Genomic DNA, 14,812 nt, shown 5'->3' with positions numbered 1-14,812 from the left:
ACCTCCTTCCTCCTGCTGGTGACCCCTCCAGTGATGGTGACCCCACAATTCTATTTATATAGGGAATCATTTTACAATACAAACAATCCTAGCTATTCATAACCCATATTATTGATATTATTGTGATATTTTAAATGACCTCACTGGCTGCTCCTTATAAATATTGTAAAAAAAACAGATAGAAGACCCTTCAGAATACGTGAACATTATTATTCCCAGTGTTCCAAATCCATATGTATGTGGAAAGCAGACCTAGAAATGAAGGCATTCAGAAGAGGTGGTTAATGGATCCATTTATAGCGTTGGAGGTGACTCATTTGTTGATGGTGCCTTGGATGGATATGAATGAGAGTTCTATCAATACTTGTCACCATGGCAAAGGATGGAACTTCAGATGTTACAAATCCAATATATTTTTTTTTTACAAATCCAATTTTTTTATATAGAGCACCACAAGAAATTTAAACAGAGATTTAGATGTAAATCTTCATTGTACCTCAATATGTTTCGCAACCTAGTTCTTTAAAAATGTTATCATCTTGAGTATGTCCTAGGTGCCCTCTCTATAATACTCCCTTAACGAATTCTAGTTTGCAGTCAGTTTGGTCCCACAGGACCGGCCCATCTCCCTTCACACAATTCCACAGAAAGCAAAATCTTCCTTAAAGCCTCCTAAGTGCAGGACATGAAGACATAAACTTTTGATCACCTCCGTCTACGGGGACCAAACCACAAACCTTCTAGTTCAGAGCAGCTGTTAGAAATAAAATAAACCAACATAAGAAAAAAGACACAGAACATAGAAATCGAAGAATTCACAGAATCGTCCTCATTTATCTAGCCAATGACAATATAAAACTACAACATATTGCCAAGACAATGTTGGGAATGGGGATGAGCAAATTTGCTGGGTTCATTGAACCTTGATGGACGTTTGTGGACTTTGAGGTGAACACCATTGAGGGTCACAGGGGATGGGGGATATTGGTATTTATTTCTGGTCATTTGTATGGCATGAAAGGCATGACATTGGTAAAAAAAAGCCTGGAATTTTTCATGAGACACATGTATGATGTCAGCTTATCCTAACAATTCCAACACAGACTGACAATAAAGAACCTGTAAGCCCAACCTTTTACTGGTTATCAATTTTTTTAGCTTTTGTGACCCAAATGACTAAGTCAAGGGACATGCACTGCTTTTTAAGTTGATTTTTAAGAAATCCTTCTCAGGTTTGCTGGATCACTTATGTTCTCCCATGGCACTCAATCTTCTCCAGTCTTGGAGAGCTTTTATAAATCAGGTCCATTGTGTTCATTTGTGACCTATTTTTGACCTAAATTATCTATTTTTGGTATCTAAAGCTGCCTACATATGAAATAAACTATCAGTTCTTTATGTTCAGTTCTACTGACAATTCCCATTTACCCCCTTGGTAATATTCCCATTCTGTTTCCTTTCTATGAGTTTTCCCGTTCACCTCTTAAAAACACACATAAATGGAAGCTGTATGATTGCTGTGATTTGTGTTTTATAGTAAACTAATTTGATGGCAACATGTTTCATATGTGTCAAAATTTTAATGACTGCTGAGCTCTCTAGAAAGACATAACATATTTGTGTTCACATTTCTGTGCTTCATCATTTCACAAGCTGTCATTTTCTTTCTCCGCATAACTTTCAAGTCTGACACCAATTGTCTTGCTACAGTACCACTTATTAATAATTATTAATGAGGAAGGGCTGCAGTGCTCTATTTTGTGAACAGGATATGGAGTCTGTTTGATGACATTGCTGGCGGATAAACTAGACCCCAATATTACTGTTAAACCATTCAAAATGAGAGCAATGACAATGGAAATTTCTGAAAGTCCCTTATACCCTGATATATGCAAGCTTACCATCTTTCAAATTATGGAGTTCAGGTGTACCCAGTGAAAGGTCCTGGTAATCCCCCATCATACAAAGACATTGTAGACAATTGTGCTCTTCCAGCCTTGTGGTCACATTTGGGTGAAGACCCTTTTCTGTTCCACCATGACTGTGCCCTGGGGTACAAAGCCAGCTCCATAAAGACATGGGGTCACCAGTTTGGTGTGGAGGAACTCGAGTATCCTGCACAGAACCCTTTGGGATGAATTGGAATGATGAGCCAGATCTTCTCACCCAACATCACCACCTGACCTCACTAATGGGGGCAATTCCCCACCATCAGTACCTGACTTCACCGATGGGGGGCAAATCCCCACCATCAGTACCTGACCTCACCAATGGGGGCAAATCCCCACCATCAGTACCTGACCTCACCAATGGGGCAAATCCCCAGCATCAGCACCTGACCTCACCAATGGGGGAAAATCCTCACCATCAGTACCTGACCTCACCAATAGGGGGCAAATCCCCACCATCAGTACCTGACCTCACCAATAGGGGGCAAATCCCCACCATCAGCAGCTGACTTCACAAATGGGGGCGAATCCCTACAATCAGCACCTGACCTCACCAATAGGTGCAAATCGCCACCATCTGTACCTGACCTCACTAATGGGGGCAACTGCATATAATATGACAACTGTGGGAAGAGAGGGGCATTTAATTGCACCAAAAATAACAACCCAATATTGTGATAAGGGTCACTGTAATGAACTGCAATGTCATTCCTATATCAGGGCTGAGATATGAAAGTAGACACATTATTTTCAGTTGACCCTCATATTTACTGTCATGCTGCTTTGTTTCTGTACATTATACCCTGAAAATGTCATCTCCAAGCCTGTGCCATAATACACACAGATACTGAGCATCTGGAGAATGCAATATAGTGAAAAGAAATGCCCAGCTGAACAGCTTGAGGAGTGAAGCAAAGGGCAAAGGTTCCTTGGATCTGCAGAACCCGAAACGCTTCTCAAACTGAACTGAAACTTTTGTATTCAGAAAAATGTCAAGAATCATCCCTTAGATTGTTTCTGGACCTGGCATATGTGTATGGTGCACTTTATACAACCAAAAAGGATTATGTTAATATTGAAATTAGATTCCTCATCCAGCTGTGATTACACACAGGACATTTTCCTTGGTGCCTAACTTATATGTAACTTATCCATGTTTTGACAAATACTAAAATCTGAATGTAATCTGTTTTCAGTGCTCCATTTTTTGTATGATATTTTCGGCACCTGTAGTCTCCACTCGAGGTGTCTCAATGAGGACATACAACTGGGTGATGGGGCAAAGTGTTGTCACCCTTTAGCTGAGAGCACCTTCACAACAGGATCACCAGGGATTATTTTAATGAAAAATACAATATTAGAAAGACCTAAAATGACTTTTGAAATTAAATTTTAAAGATAATATTTGGTTATGTTGTTTATTTATGGGGCTACAATGTGTCAAACATACTTTTCTCTCTTTTGCAGGCTGGTGCTGCCCCTATGCTGGTGAATGCAGACTGTCTGGACCCGGGCTCGTCGGTGAGTGACATGAATGGCATGGAAGCATTGCATTGATACTCCACATTTTAAAGCAATGCACTAAATGATAGTATTGCTCCCTGTGTTACTGCACCTAATCAACTTTAAATTATTACCACCAACCAATCAGTGAGACTGAGCACCATGTTTAGCATTTTGTTTAGTATGTGTGCACATGAGTGAAAATGCAAAAAAAAAAAAAATGTTTTGTTGCCCCCAAACTTTTGCATGAGTTGGGAGATCTCTGCAAAATACATTGGGGTCAATGTGGAAGGCTTTTATTAGTTTCATCAGGTGTATCATAAACAACTGGAATGTAACTGTTATTTTGTAAACTGTTCTTTTTATCATCCATTTTCTTATCTGAGCTTCTGATTTTCTCCATATTCTTCTAGCCACTTCCTGTGGCCATACACACACTCCATCTTCAACAAACTTTTAGTGCTGTGGAGGCTTCCAGACCACTGTGCCAATCCATGCATTTGCCAACATAGGCGGCTCCCCATTTTGCACATGGAGTGGCAAGAGATGGCTGTCAGCTCCTCAAAGCAGTCACAGATGAACGCTAGAGGAGGCCCAGTTTTTAAGCCTCAAAGGGCAGGGGTCAATTATTCCTCTGAAATGCCCAGGTTTTGCATTGTAAAGGTTGCCCCAGCTGTTGCAAAATGCAATGCACATGCAATGCAGATGCATTCTCATTTTCATAGTGCGTACTATACATGAGCCATAGACAAATTGCTAGCAGACAAATGGTGGAGACAAGCAAGGTCCCTTTTACTAATTTCTGCCTGGTGGAAATTTTGGTTGCACTTTAATGGATATTTTTCCATTCACTTGAAGTTTTGTTTTTGAGATTTAAAGTAGTATAGAACTCACTGTACTTTCTTCATGGCGTCAACTCACCCACTGGTCTTTTCCAGCTTCTGGACCTGCAGCTTTTCTTGATTGACCAAGCATGCATGACATAGAATGAGAACAGACAGATAAGTTTGTTTTATTGCAGAATGGACATAGCAGTTTTTGCCATAATAAGCCTTCCTTATAGCTTTTTTTTTATTTTTCATTTATTTACCTGTTCCACTGCTTTCTGTATAGCAGTCAGTTGCCAAATGACCAGCCTTTAGGTCTTACCCTGAGTTCCCCACTGCCCAACACACAAAAAGGTGTGTCCAGTTTTTAATGTTTATACACACCACTTGGCCCATATATTTCTATGGCTGGTCCCTGCTTATGGCAGCCGCCAGCCATCCGGCTATAGAAATAAATGGGCTGAGTAAGACATATGTGCACTGGGAGCTGGCTATGTCTCGGACTATCCTGTACAAATGTAGAAGCAAGGCAGGGCCACACAATAAATTGCTGTGAAGTGAGATGAAGGTAAGTATTTAGATAGGTGGCGGCTACATGGAGAAGGGAGGTGGGTAGAAGACAATGTAAAGTGACCTTTGCTGTCAAACTAATATGCTCATTTGGAAGGAAGTGAACACTCAACCCTCCTGTTGCCTGATGAATGCAACCCTGGTCCAGAGAAATTGCCAACTTAATTTTTTTGTAAACTAACATGAATTTCCAGCTCCACTACAATATTCATTGGTCTTTACCACTGACATCCATGTCCTTACAGGATACCGTAATGATTTGAGGGTCAGCAGGAGGAACCAATGAACACTACAGGGTATCAGGAGATCCATACCCCAGTAAGATTTGGGATAACTTCACCTGGCAATTTCAGTATCGTGGTGTGGACAGCAGGAAATCTTCATTACAAGTTGTTGTTTTGGGACAATTTTAGTTTTGTGTCTTCTATATCTTATTCTATATAAGGTATCCTTTGATGAAGGGGCATAGAATTGTGACTTCACAGTCTTCCTTTTAACCGTGGACTTTTTATAGACACATCATTACCTAAGAAAAATCCCACCGCTTTGTGCAAGCCCTAATTTTCAGACACATATTTATAGTGATAAATGATAATATAGCACAGGGATGGGGGGACCCTGGATAGGCGGCTGTGTGCTGCTACCTGTTCATTGAAAGAGAATGGGGGACCATATTGTAGTTTTTACAATGACAGCCATAGAATGGTTTGGGACCATGCTGGCAGATGTAGTAATGAAAAGTCCCGAGTTGTACAAGGTATAATTATTTCCTGCTAGTGTGCTGGGATCACCTAATAAGATTTGCTCTCTGTTAATGAGATCCTTGTACAAGCAGACAGCGCAGGTCCTCTGGGTCTGAATCCTGTTCCAGAAAAACACTGGCTTCCCGGATCTCCATGTCCTGCCTGTGCAAATTAAAAGAACTGCAAATATAGTGCAGGGATTGTGTCCAGGGGCTCCTCTAAGTCTATCTAATAAAGAAACATGGTGCACAGTGCGGCGTACTCTCACCCACCCACCTGTAATGCTCTGGGTTCAGTAAAAAGAACTCCAACAGGTTCTAGAAATTTCCTATTTTGCACTTGTAGTGATTGTTAGGTTTGCTCTTCAGTTTTCCCCTCAATATATCTGCCCATCTTCCCCTTTATAAATCAGCCTTCCAGGCTCCCCTTCAGGGAGTGTTTATTTTAATACATTTTTGTTCAGAGAAAAAAGAACAAATTTAACAAAACAGAAGAGTGTAAATGACAAAGTATACGTTTGGTAGAAACATATTGAATACAACAGTACAGAATGACCTTATACCAAACATCATGTAACCGTACCAATAAAACGTAAGGTGGGCCCTGCGTAAGTGCATTTCCTGTTGAACAGAATAAAACATTTGGGATGGGGGGGGAGAGAATGTCCACATCAAGAAGGAGACTGAATTGAGGAGCAATGTGCTATCCATGGATCTCGAAAGCTTGTGGGGTGTCTTTGGTAGTACATGTGAGTATTGGTATAGGAAGTGTTCTGAATAAATAAAGAACCATAGGGAACACTTTCATTTTTACAGCCGCCTCCCTAACCAACCAGGGGGGGGTGGAGGCAGACCACCTGGTAAGCTCTGCAAATATTTTTTGGAGTAAGGGGCCATAGCCGAGTTGTATAGCTGTTGAAGTCTGGAGGTAAGCTTTATGCCTAGGTACAGAAAGGCCTCTGTATGCCAATCCAAAACAAAGGCTTGTTTCAGAGAAGAAATGGTGGTTTGATCGGGATTGATGCTCATGACCATTGATTTGGAGTGGTTAACCTGTAGGCCTGATCCATCTGCAAACTGTTTAAGTATTTTTAATAAGTCAGATAGTGATTAGTGGCAAAGTGATGTACATCAGGATATCATCAGCAAAGATTATTTACGTTCCCCTCCACATTTGATTCCTCTGATATCAGGACTAGTGCGTATTACTATCGCTAGCGGTTTGCAGGAGCGAACAGAAGGAAGAGGGGCACCCTTGCCTGGTGCCCTTCTTGATAGAGCGATTGTCAGATTAAAAGCCCCCTAAGGAGACTTTTGCTGTGGAAGCCATATATAACTTCATTTTTTGTTGAGTTAGATCTTACACTTGTGTTTTACTAATTTTTGGGTGGTGAATCCAGAAATGACCCCAGTTTTTGCTATCACATCCAGTTTTTACGATATAGGGTACCCTTTATTTTTGTCAAAAAACATACAAATTTTACATACAATGAAAAAATAATGAAACAACTTGAATGTACTGTTTATTTAAATTTCTTTTGTTCATACAAAAGATTCATTGGTACTCTATGACATTTATTTTTACAGTAAAACATTTGAAAATTAATCGGGTAAGCGGATAAGGTAAAACCTTACGCTTATAGCTTTTCCTGGAGTGTTTAGTGTTAGGTCAATCCCACTGGATGCTCCAACAATAGTCAGCCATCATATGTACATCCCATCTACCCTGATACCATCCTTCCATGACCTTCAAATCTTGGGGGAATCATTCACCTTGCTCATCACTGACTGCACCAAGGTTTTCCGGGAAGTTAGAAAGATGGCCATGCAGAAAATGCACCTTGATGCTCATATTGCAACCAAGCATTTTGTATCTCTCCAAGAGTTTCTGGACAATTTCTGTGTAATTATTTGCTTGTTTGTTTCCAAGAAAGTCCTTGACAATGGCTTTGAATGATAACCAAGCATTTATTTCTACGTCTGACATTGTTCTGATAAAATGTGCATCTTTGATGAGCTGCCAAATCTGTGGACCATCAAACACACCGGCCTTTGTTTTTTCAAATGACCGGCTAGAAAATGCCAAAATGAGGAACTTGGAACATTCTCCTTCAGTTGGCATCTTGAACTTGCGTGTAAATGAATACCCTATACAAATCCACACTACAGTAGTCGCATTATTATAAGCCGTAGAGGAAAAACCTGATGCGATAGAAGAAAACTAACTGAACTTTCAGAATCAGCATACCTATTTTAGTGTAAAAAAGCTTAAAAATTGTCAACAAAGCTTAAAAAGTCAACAAAAAATGTGTTCAAAACTGTGTAATGTGTTTAGGATTCCCAAAGAATTACCTCCAAAGTTCATACAACCAAGTATGTAAAACAAAAAATCCCATGACAGACTGGTGAATGCATTTTGGAGGTCTATGGATAACAGCATGGCCCTCCTGATCTCCCCTGATCCCTCTTGTCCCAATTGTTGTAAATTTTTAAAATCAGGTCTATGGATTGTTATGTTATGTATCGGGGGCTTGGTGAAATGGTAGAAAACCAACCTGGTCAGGGTGGATATTCCCTGCTGAGGAAAGAGTTCAAGCGGAGGGACAGGATTGTGGTTGGAGTCTTGAGGTCGCAATTTATAACTTGCACAGTGTTTAGATTCCTCTCCTAGACTTAAATTGCTTGCTCTGTTTTCATTGCATTCTGTGAGCTTCCCAAAATGTTCATTAGAAACTGCAGCAAATCGAATTGGGCCCGCCTCAGTTCCTGGCTGAAGGACATTTAGCTTCATCTAGTCCCACCCTCCCCAACTCTCCACATTGATTGGCTCATTGATTGATTCAGTTCTATCAATCATCGAAGCTGTACATCACATGACCTAGAGGAGATTATTGTATTCATAAGCTATGCATAGCCCCTCCCACCGCTCATGATCTTTATGCATTGCATACTGACATCAAATAGGTTATTTAACAAATTTGGTTTTATTTAAAAATGTAATTAGCATGTTAATATGGTGGGAAGAGGAACAAGTGAAGGCAATATATGAGCTGAATAAACTTCAGTGTTTACCTGGGACCCAATTTACCTGGCAATAACACACTCTACAACTGTTGTATTAATTATTTAGCATAGTGAATGACAGGCAAAGAGGTCTCAGATGGACATGGTGGACATGGATATGGTAGTTTTAAGTAGACAAACCCAAATCCTGCTGACACTTTTCACGGAGTTACGACTTTGCTGCTGCACCCTCGTTCCAGAGTCACCTTGCTACTTCATCAGGAGCCAGCTGACTCTTCCAGGTTTTTGCTGCTGGTCCCTTAATGATGCAGTGTCAGATCTCGTGCTTGCACAGAACATAAGTTTACATGTTGCCAGCAACATCAAAGGAATTATCAAGATGAGATATCACAAGATTTGTGGCCTGTATTATACCTGACACCCCCGGAGATATGTGATGTGAGTGTCTCTGGAGGGTTAAACTTCCAGTCACCCTCTCCTAGGTGAGGACTGACATAAAGGACAGATACAAAGCAAGAATATACAAAGAATAAAAATCAGAATTCTACATCAGAACATTTTGTCCCCATTGCATTCTCTTCCTTGGTGCAGAAGTTTACAATGTGATACAATGTTATCAAATAACACATCACACAGAAATCAGAGCATAATGATTAACTTGTTATTACATTAAACAAGGCAGATTGTTGGGAAAACATTACAATGATTATAAAATAAGCTGCAGCCATCTTTCTTATGATGAAAGTCAGATTTTGCTACATTGGAGTTTCTGGGCTGTATATTTATGTTACAAGCTGATTATGGGGCATGGAAGGCAAAAAGAGGCAACAGGGGACAATGATAGGCAAAGAGAGGCAATGCAAGGCAATGGGAGACAATTATGACAAAAAAGAAGCAATAAGGGGCAATCGGAGGCAATGAGAGGCAATGAGTGGCTATAGGTGGCAAATGGGAGGCAATCAGGACAAAAAGAAGCAATGAGAGCCAATGGGAGGCAATGAGAACCAATGGGAGGCAATGAGTGGCAATAGGAGGCAAATGGGAGGCAGTAAGAGGATATGGGGAGCAATGATGGGTAATAATGACAATAAGAAGAGATGAACAGAGAACCCCTATGTTATTAATCCATAGTAGGGTACCTACATCCCAAATTAACTACAGAAGTGGAAGGTTACATTTAACCTATTCGAATGAAGAACCCAAATTGGATAAATGGGTAAAGAGCGGATTTTTAGGGTACCAAAAAAACTCAATTGTAATATTAAAAGCAAGTACGTTATTACCCATTAGTATTAAAAAGTGTTAAAGCCATATAATATTCCAAAAGATTATAACAGTAGTCCAATTTTGGACATAATAATGAAATCACAAGATGATTCAAGGGTCTAAATGCTCCACATGTTTGGCAGACCTAGTCTGCTTCATCAGGAGTTCTGTTTGTTGTTGACCCTTTATTATTGGTAGTAAATTAGAAATACAGCAGGCATCTGAAAAACTATATATATATATATATATATATATATATATATATATATATATATTTATATGTATTTTTTTTTTATTTTTTTATCAAGTCACTAGGTGTACAATGATATTCAATCAATGAGGTGCAATCAGAGGCTATGGGCCTGATTTGTGAAAGGTCTCCAAGGCTGGAAAGAATACACGTTCACCAGTGAAGCTGGGTGTTTCAGCAAACCTGGAATGGATCTGGTCAAGGATTCAAAACATTTGATAGCAAATAGAAAATTACTTTGAAGAAATCCATTCCAGGTTTGCTGGATCACCCAGCTTCACTGGTAAACGTGTATTCTTTCCAGCCCTGAAGAGCTTTCATAAATCAGGCCCAATGAGTGGAAAAAGGGGGGCACATGGAAGGCAATGGGAATCAATGGGAGATAATGCGAGGCAATGAGGGGGAATGTGGTGTAATAGGAGTTAATGATGACAAAAAGAAACAATGAGGGGCAATAGAAGGCAATGAGAGGCACTGGGAGGCAATGCGAGGCAAAGAGGGGCAATAGGATGCAGGGAGAGGTAATAATGACTAAAAGAACCAATTAGGAGCAATATGAGGCAATGAGTGTTAATAGGAAGCAATGAGGGGAAATGATGACTAAAAGAAGCAATGAATGACAATATGTGGCAATAGAAGGCAATGAGAGGCAATGGGAGGCAATGAGTGGAAATAGGGGGCACATGGAAGGCAATGGGAATCAATGGGAGATTATGCAAGGCAATGAGGGGGAATGAGGTTTAAGAGTTATTGATGACATAAAAGAAGCAATGAGGGGTAATATGAGGCAATGAGGGGCAATAGGAGGCAATGACGGGTAATGAGGGGCAATCAGAGGTAAATGGGAGGCAATAAGGGGCAATGGGGTGGAATAGGAAACAAAAAGAACCAATGAGTGGCAATGGGGGCAATGGGAAGCAATGAGAGGCAATGGGAGGCAATGAGGGTCAATGGGAAGCAATGAGGGTCAATGGGAAGCAATGAGAGGTCATGATGACTAAAAGAAGCAATGAGCAGCAATATGAGTCAATGAGTGGAAACGGGGCACATGGAAGGCAATGAGAAACAATGGGAGGTAATGTGAGGTAATGAGGGGGAATGGGGTGTAATGAGAGGTAATGATGACATAAAAAAGCAATGAGGGACAATATGAGGTAATGAGGGGCAATGGGAGAGACAACAGGAGGCAGAGAGACAATAGGTGGCAATGAGAGACAATGAGGGGCAAATATGAGTTATTAGGGGGCAATGGTAGACAACAGTGAGAGGCAGTATGAAGCAATAGGAGAAAATAGGATACAATGGGAGGCAATGAAGTGTAATGAAAGGGAATAGAGGCAATGAGGAGCCATGGGAGGGAATAGTGAAGTGTCTGCTAGACAGATTATATTATTAGTGCCAGGATTTGACAGGGATGGATTAAGGGATTATTGCTGGCAGTTATCTTTCATGCTGAGTGTTTGAAGATGGTGAACGAGGGATTATTGTTACATGGGAGAGATTAGCAGAACCATATGTAGAACTGGGTTTAGGGATTGTAGAGGTTGAATGGCCTGGGAAATATGAACCTAAGATACGTTTTCCCCTAAAGTGGATGTGACCTCCATCACTAAAATCTCATTTCAGCAATATGAATTCAAAAGTCATTATCAGCGGAACTAAAAATGTAACAAGTGTGATCAAGTAATGTCTCTTCTGCAATAAAACAAACTTACCTGCCTTTTCCCAAATATTGAAACTCACCTCTCCTCGTTCCTTTGCTGGCATTGATATCCTCACCCGGTCCTCTTCTAGGTTCAGTATCTTAAGTCAACCTGGAATTAGGAATACCATGATTCTGATACAAGGAAGTTCATTCATTCCCAGAATGTACACTGAGATACACATGTGCAGTAGGCACTGATGTTGGATGAGAAGACCTGGCTCACCATTCCAATTCATCCCAAAGGTGTTCAGTATGGTTGAGGTCAGGACTTTGTGCAGGACACTCGAGGTCCTCCCCACCAAACTGGTGACCCCATGTCTTTATGGAGGGGGCTTTGTACCCCGGGGCACAGTCATGGGGGAACAGAAAAGGGTCTTCACCAAACTGTGACCACAAGGCTGGAAGACACAATTGTCTACAATGTCTTTGTATGATGGAGGATTAGTACTCCGTCCTTGGGAGGGGTTTCACATACTTTTGGGTATATGGGTAGGTATGATGGTCAGACTTTTGCCCACACTGTGTTCATGGAATCTATCCATGTCTTTATAACAATGCTTGTTCAGATCTGTGAGACTTTGAAATCCTTCATGCAATTGTCTCTCTTTTACAGGTGAATGGCAGTGATGCATTATACAAATATGAAGAGATTGTACTGGAGAGGGTAAGTCTGACATATGTGGTTGTATCTAATCTAAGCACTAAACCATGTTCGCCTTGAAATGATCTGTTACTGAACCATGGATGTATTAAGAACAAAATCCCTAAATGAGGTCATCTATACAGGATTCAGCAGCGTCTGACATGTATATGATAACTGGGCTGTGATCTTGATAAGGGTCATAAGGACAATTAACAAAGGGCAGCACAATGAGAGCGGGCAGTGCTAATGGAAATACATTCTCATTTTTAAAAAGTTTACCTACTTCAGGTATCTTGCAGATAGGAGTGTCAGAAATAAAGGGAAAAAGTAAAGTGTCATTAGACATTTTTCTATGATAAGCACAATACGCTTCTGTATATTTATAATCTCTCAGCGGGATGCTCTGCTTTTTCCCGAGGATAACTTTATATTTGCTTAGGCATCATTTAGGGTCAACATCTAGACCAGCGGTCACCAACTTATTGGACCTCATGGACAATGGATAATTTTAAATCCCGCAGACCAATGATATTATTTTTTTTTCTAAATATAAATACTTTAAAAGATATTCATTTGCTAAAATGATCTTCCTAATGGTGCTGACAATGACTGGCGGCTCTGATTAATTGATAGCTCATGGTGAAGTATTACTATTGTTACTATTATCATTAGTTGTATTATCTTTGGTATTACTAAAGAAATGCAAAATATTAGTTTGCTTTTTACCACTCATTATGGGTTCATTTCATTTTAAAACCAAACTAAAAAATGATAGTTATCAAAGTCAAACTGTTTGATGCTATTAAATATAACAGGTAAAGAAAATACACAGCTAAGGTCATACTTACCTAAAAAAGCATCTGGGAAATAAACAAATAAAATAAAACAATGGGATAAGAATCGGTATTTGCAGAGCAAGGTGACTGTTGTAATGGTGGAAATAATACTGAAGTGTACGGCTCGGTAACGGTTCCCTTCCACAACTTAAGACTACACTGACGTTACGCTGCGCCTCCCTTGTTTTTCCGTCTCTAGTACAGTTCATGAATTTAGTGCAATGTAAAGGTGAAAATTGTCATTCAGAATATAAGAATGTATTAGAATATTATTTTTGTTTTATTATTTAAACATAAAAATTGCAAATAATGTCCACATTTTTCTGTGGACCACTTAAATTTTCTCACAGACCACCGTTTGGCAACTGCTGATCTAGTCTAGTGTTTCTCAACCTGGGTTCCTCCAGAGGTTGTTAGGAGTTCCTTGGTCAATGAGCAGTTTGCCCCTCTCGGGCCAGTATAAGTGACCCCAATGATGTTTTTGGCTATCTGTATTGGTGACATTCTTCCCAATGGCCAGCAATGTAAGAGGAATTCTTCCCACTGACCACCACACTGTGAGCTGTGGATATAATAATTATAGAAGGGGTTCCCTGAAGACCTGAAAGTTATTTCAAGGTTCCCCCCATGTTAGAAAAAGGTCGAGAAGCTCTGCTCTACATGCTGGACGGAGATGCCAATTTAGATTTTTGACACAGATCAGCCGCTCATTATTTTTGAAGTTACTACAGTATTGCAGTCTACTCACTGGGCAAGAGGAGACAGAGAAAATGCTTCTTCCTGTCTGCAGCAGACTAATTAAATCTCAGGTTTTGCAATGATAAATTGTGGAGCTTTTCAGAGAATGATACAATTGCTGTGTATTGTGACAATATTCATGCAAACTTGTTACACTAACAGACCAATAAGGATCTTTATTTTCACATCACAATGAATTTAGCTGGAAATAACTATTTATTTATAAATAAGGATCCTTATCCTGCTGGTTTAGCTTTGTGAATTGTGTCCGGTGTCTGTTGTCACATGTTGAGATTTTATTATATTGACCTATTTTATTGAGAACACATCTGGGTGGTGTCATTCATAAGTGATTATTTGCTGCCTTTTTCTATATTAATGTCCATGTAATAATTCTACAAATTGTGCAGGGAAATTCCGGTCTGGGATTCAGCATTGCTGGTGGAATTGATAATCCGCACGTACCCGATGATCCTGGAATATTCATCACAAAGATCATCCCTGGAGGGGCGGCAGCCATGGATGGAAGACTAATGTGAGATTATTATTACTTTGTCTCTGGATAATAAACCTCAGAATCTATGAAACCTACATATACCTTGTAGTGGCCAGCATATAACGAGTAGTATCCTGCATATAACCAGTAGTAACTAGCATATAACTAGTAATGACCAGTATATAACTATTAGTTATATATAACTATCAACATATACCTAGTAGTGACCAACATATAACTAATCGTAGCCAACATATACCCAG

The 14,812-nt window shown here is 40.0% G+C and overlaps 1 protein-coding gene across 2 annotated transcripts in view; it reads left to right on the top strand.

Moving 5' to 3' along the window:
* The window catches only part of LOC140344349 (disks large homolog 3-like), a 37,868-nt gene extending 23,056 nt beyond the window's left edge, over window positions 1-14,812 (top strand). For both annotated transcript variants that reach the window (XM_072431445.1, XM_072431446.1), the window contains 3 exons: window positions 3,417-3,470; window positions 12,450-12,500; window positions 14,464-14,812. In XM_072431445.1, the coding sequence (XP_072287546.1) occupies window positions 3,417-3,470; window positions 12,450-12,500; window positions 14,464-14,592 (234 nt within the window). In that variant the 3' untranslated portion in view covers window positions 14,593-14,812. The remainder of the gene's footprint in view (window positions 1-3,416; window positions 3,471-12,449; window positions 12,501-14,463) is intronic.

The sequence above is a fragment of the Pyxicephalus adspersus genome, chromosome Z (assembly GCF_032062135.1).
Source record: "Pyxicephalus adspersus chromosome Z, UCB_Pads_2.0, whole genome shotgun sequence".
Classification (NCBI taxonomy): Eukaryota; Metazoa; Chordata; class Amphibia; order Anura; family Pyxicephalidae; genus Pyxicephalus; species Pyxicephalus adspersus.
This window is presented reverse-complemented; position numbering and strand designations above follow the sequence as displayed.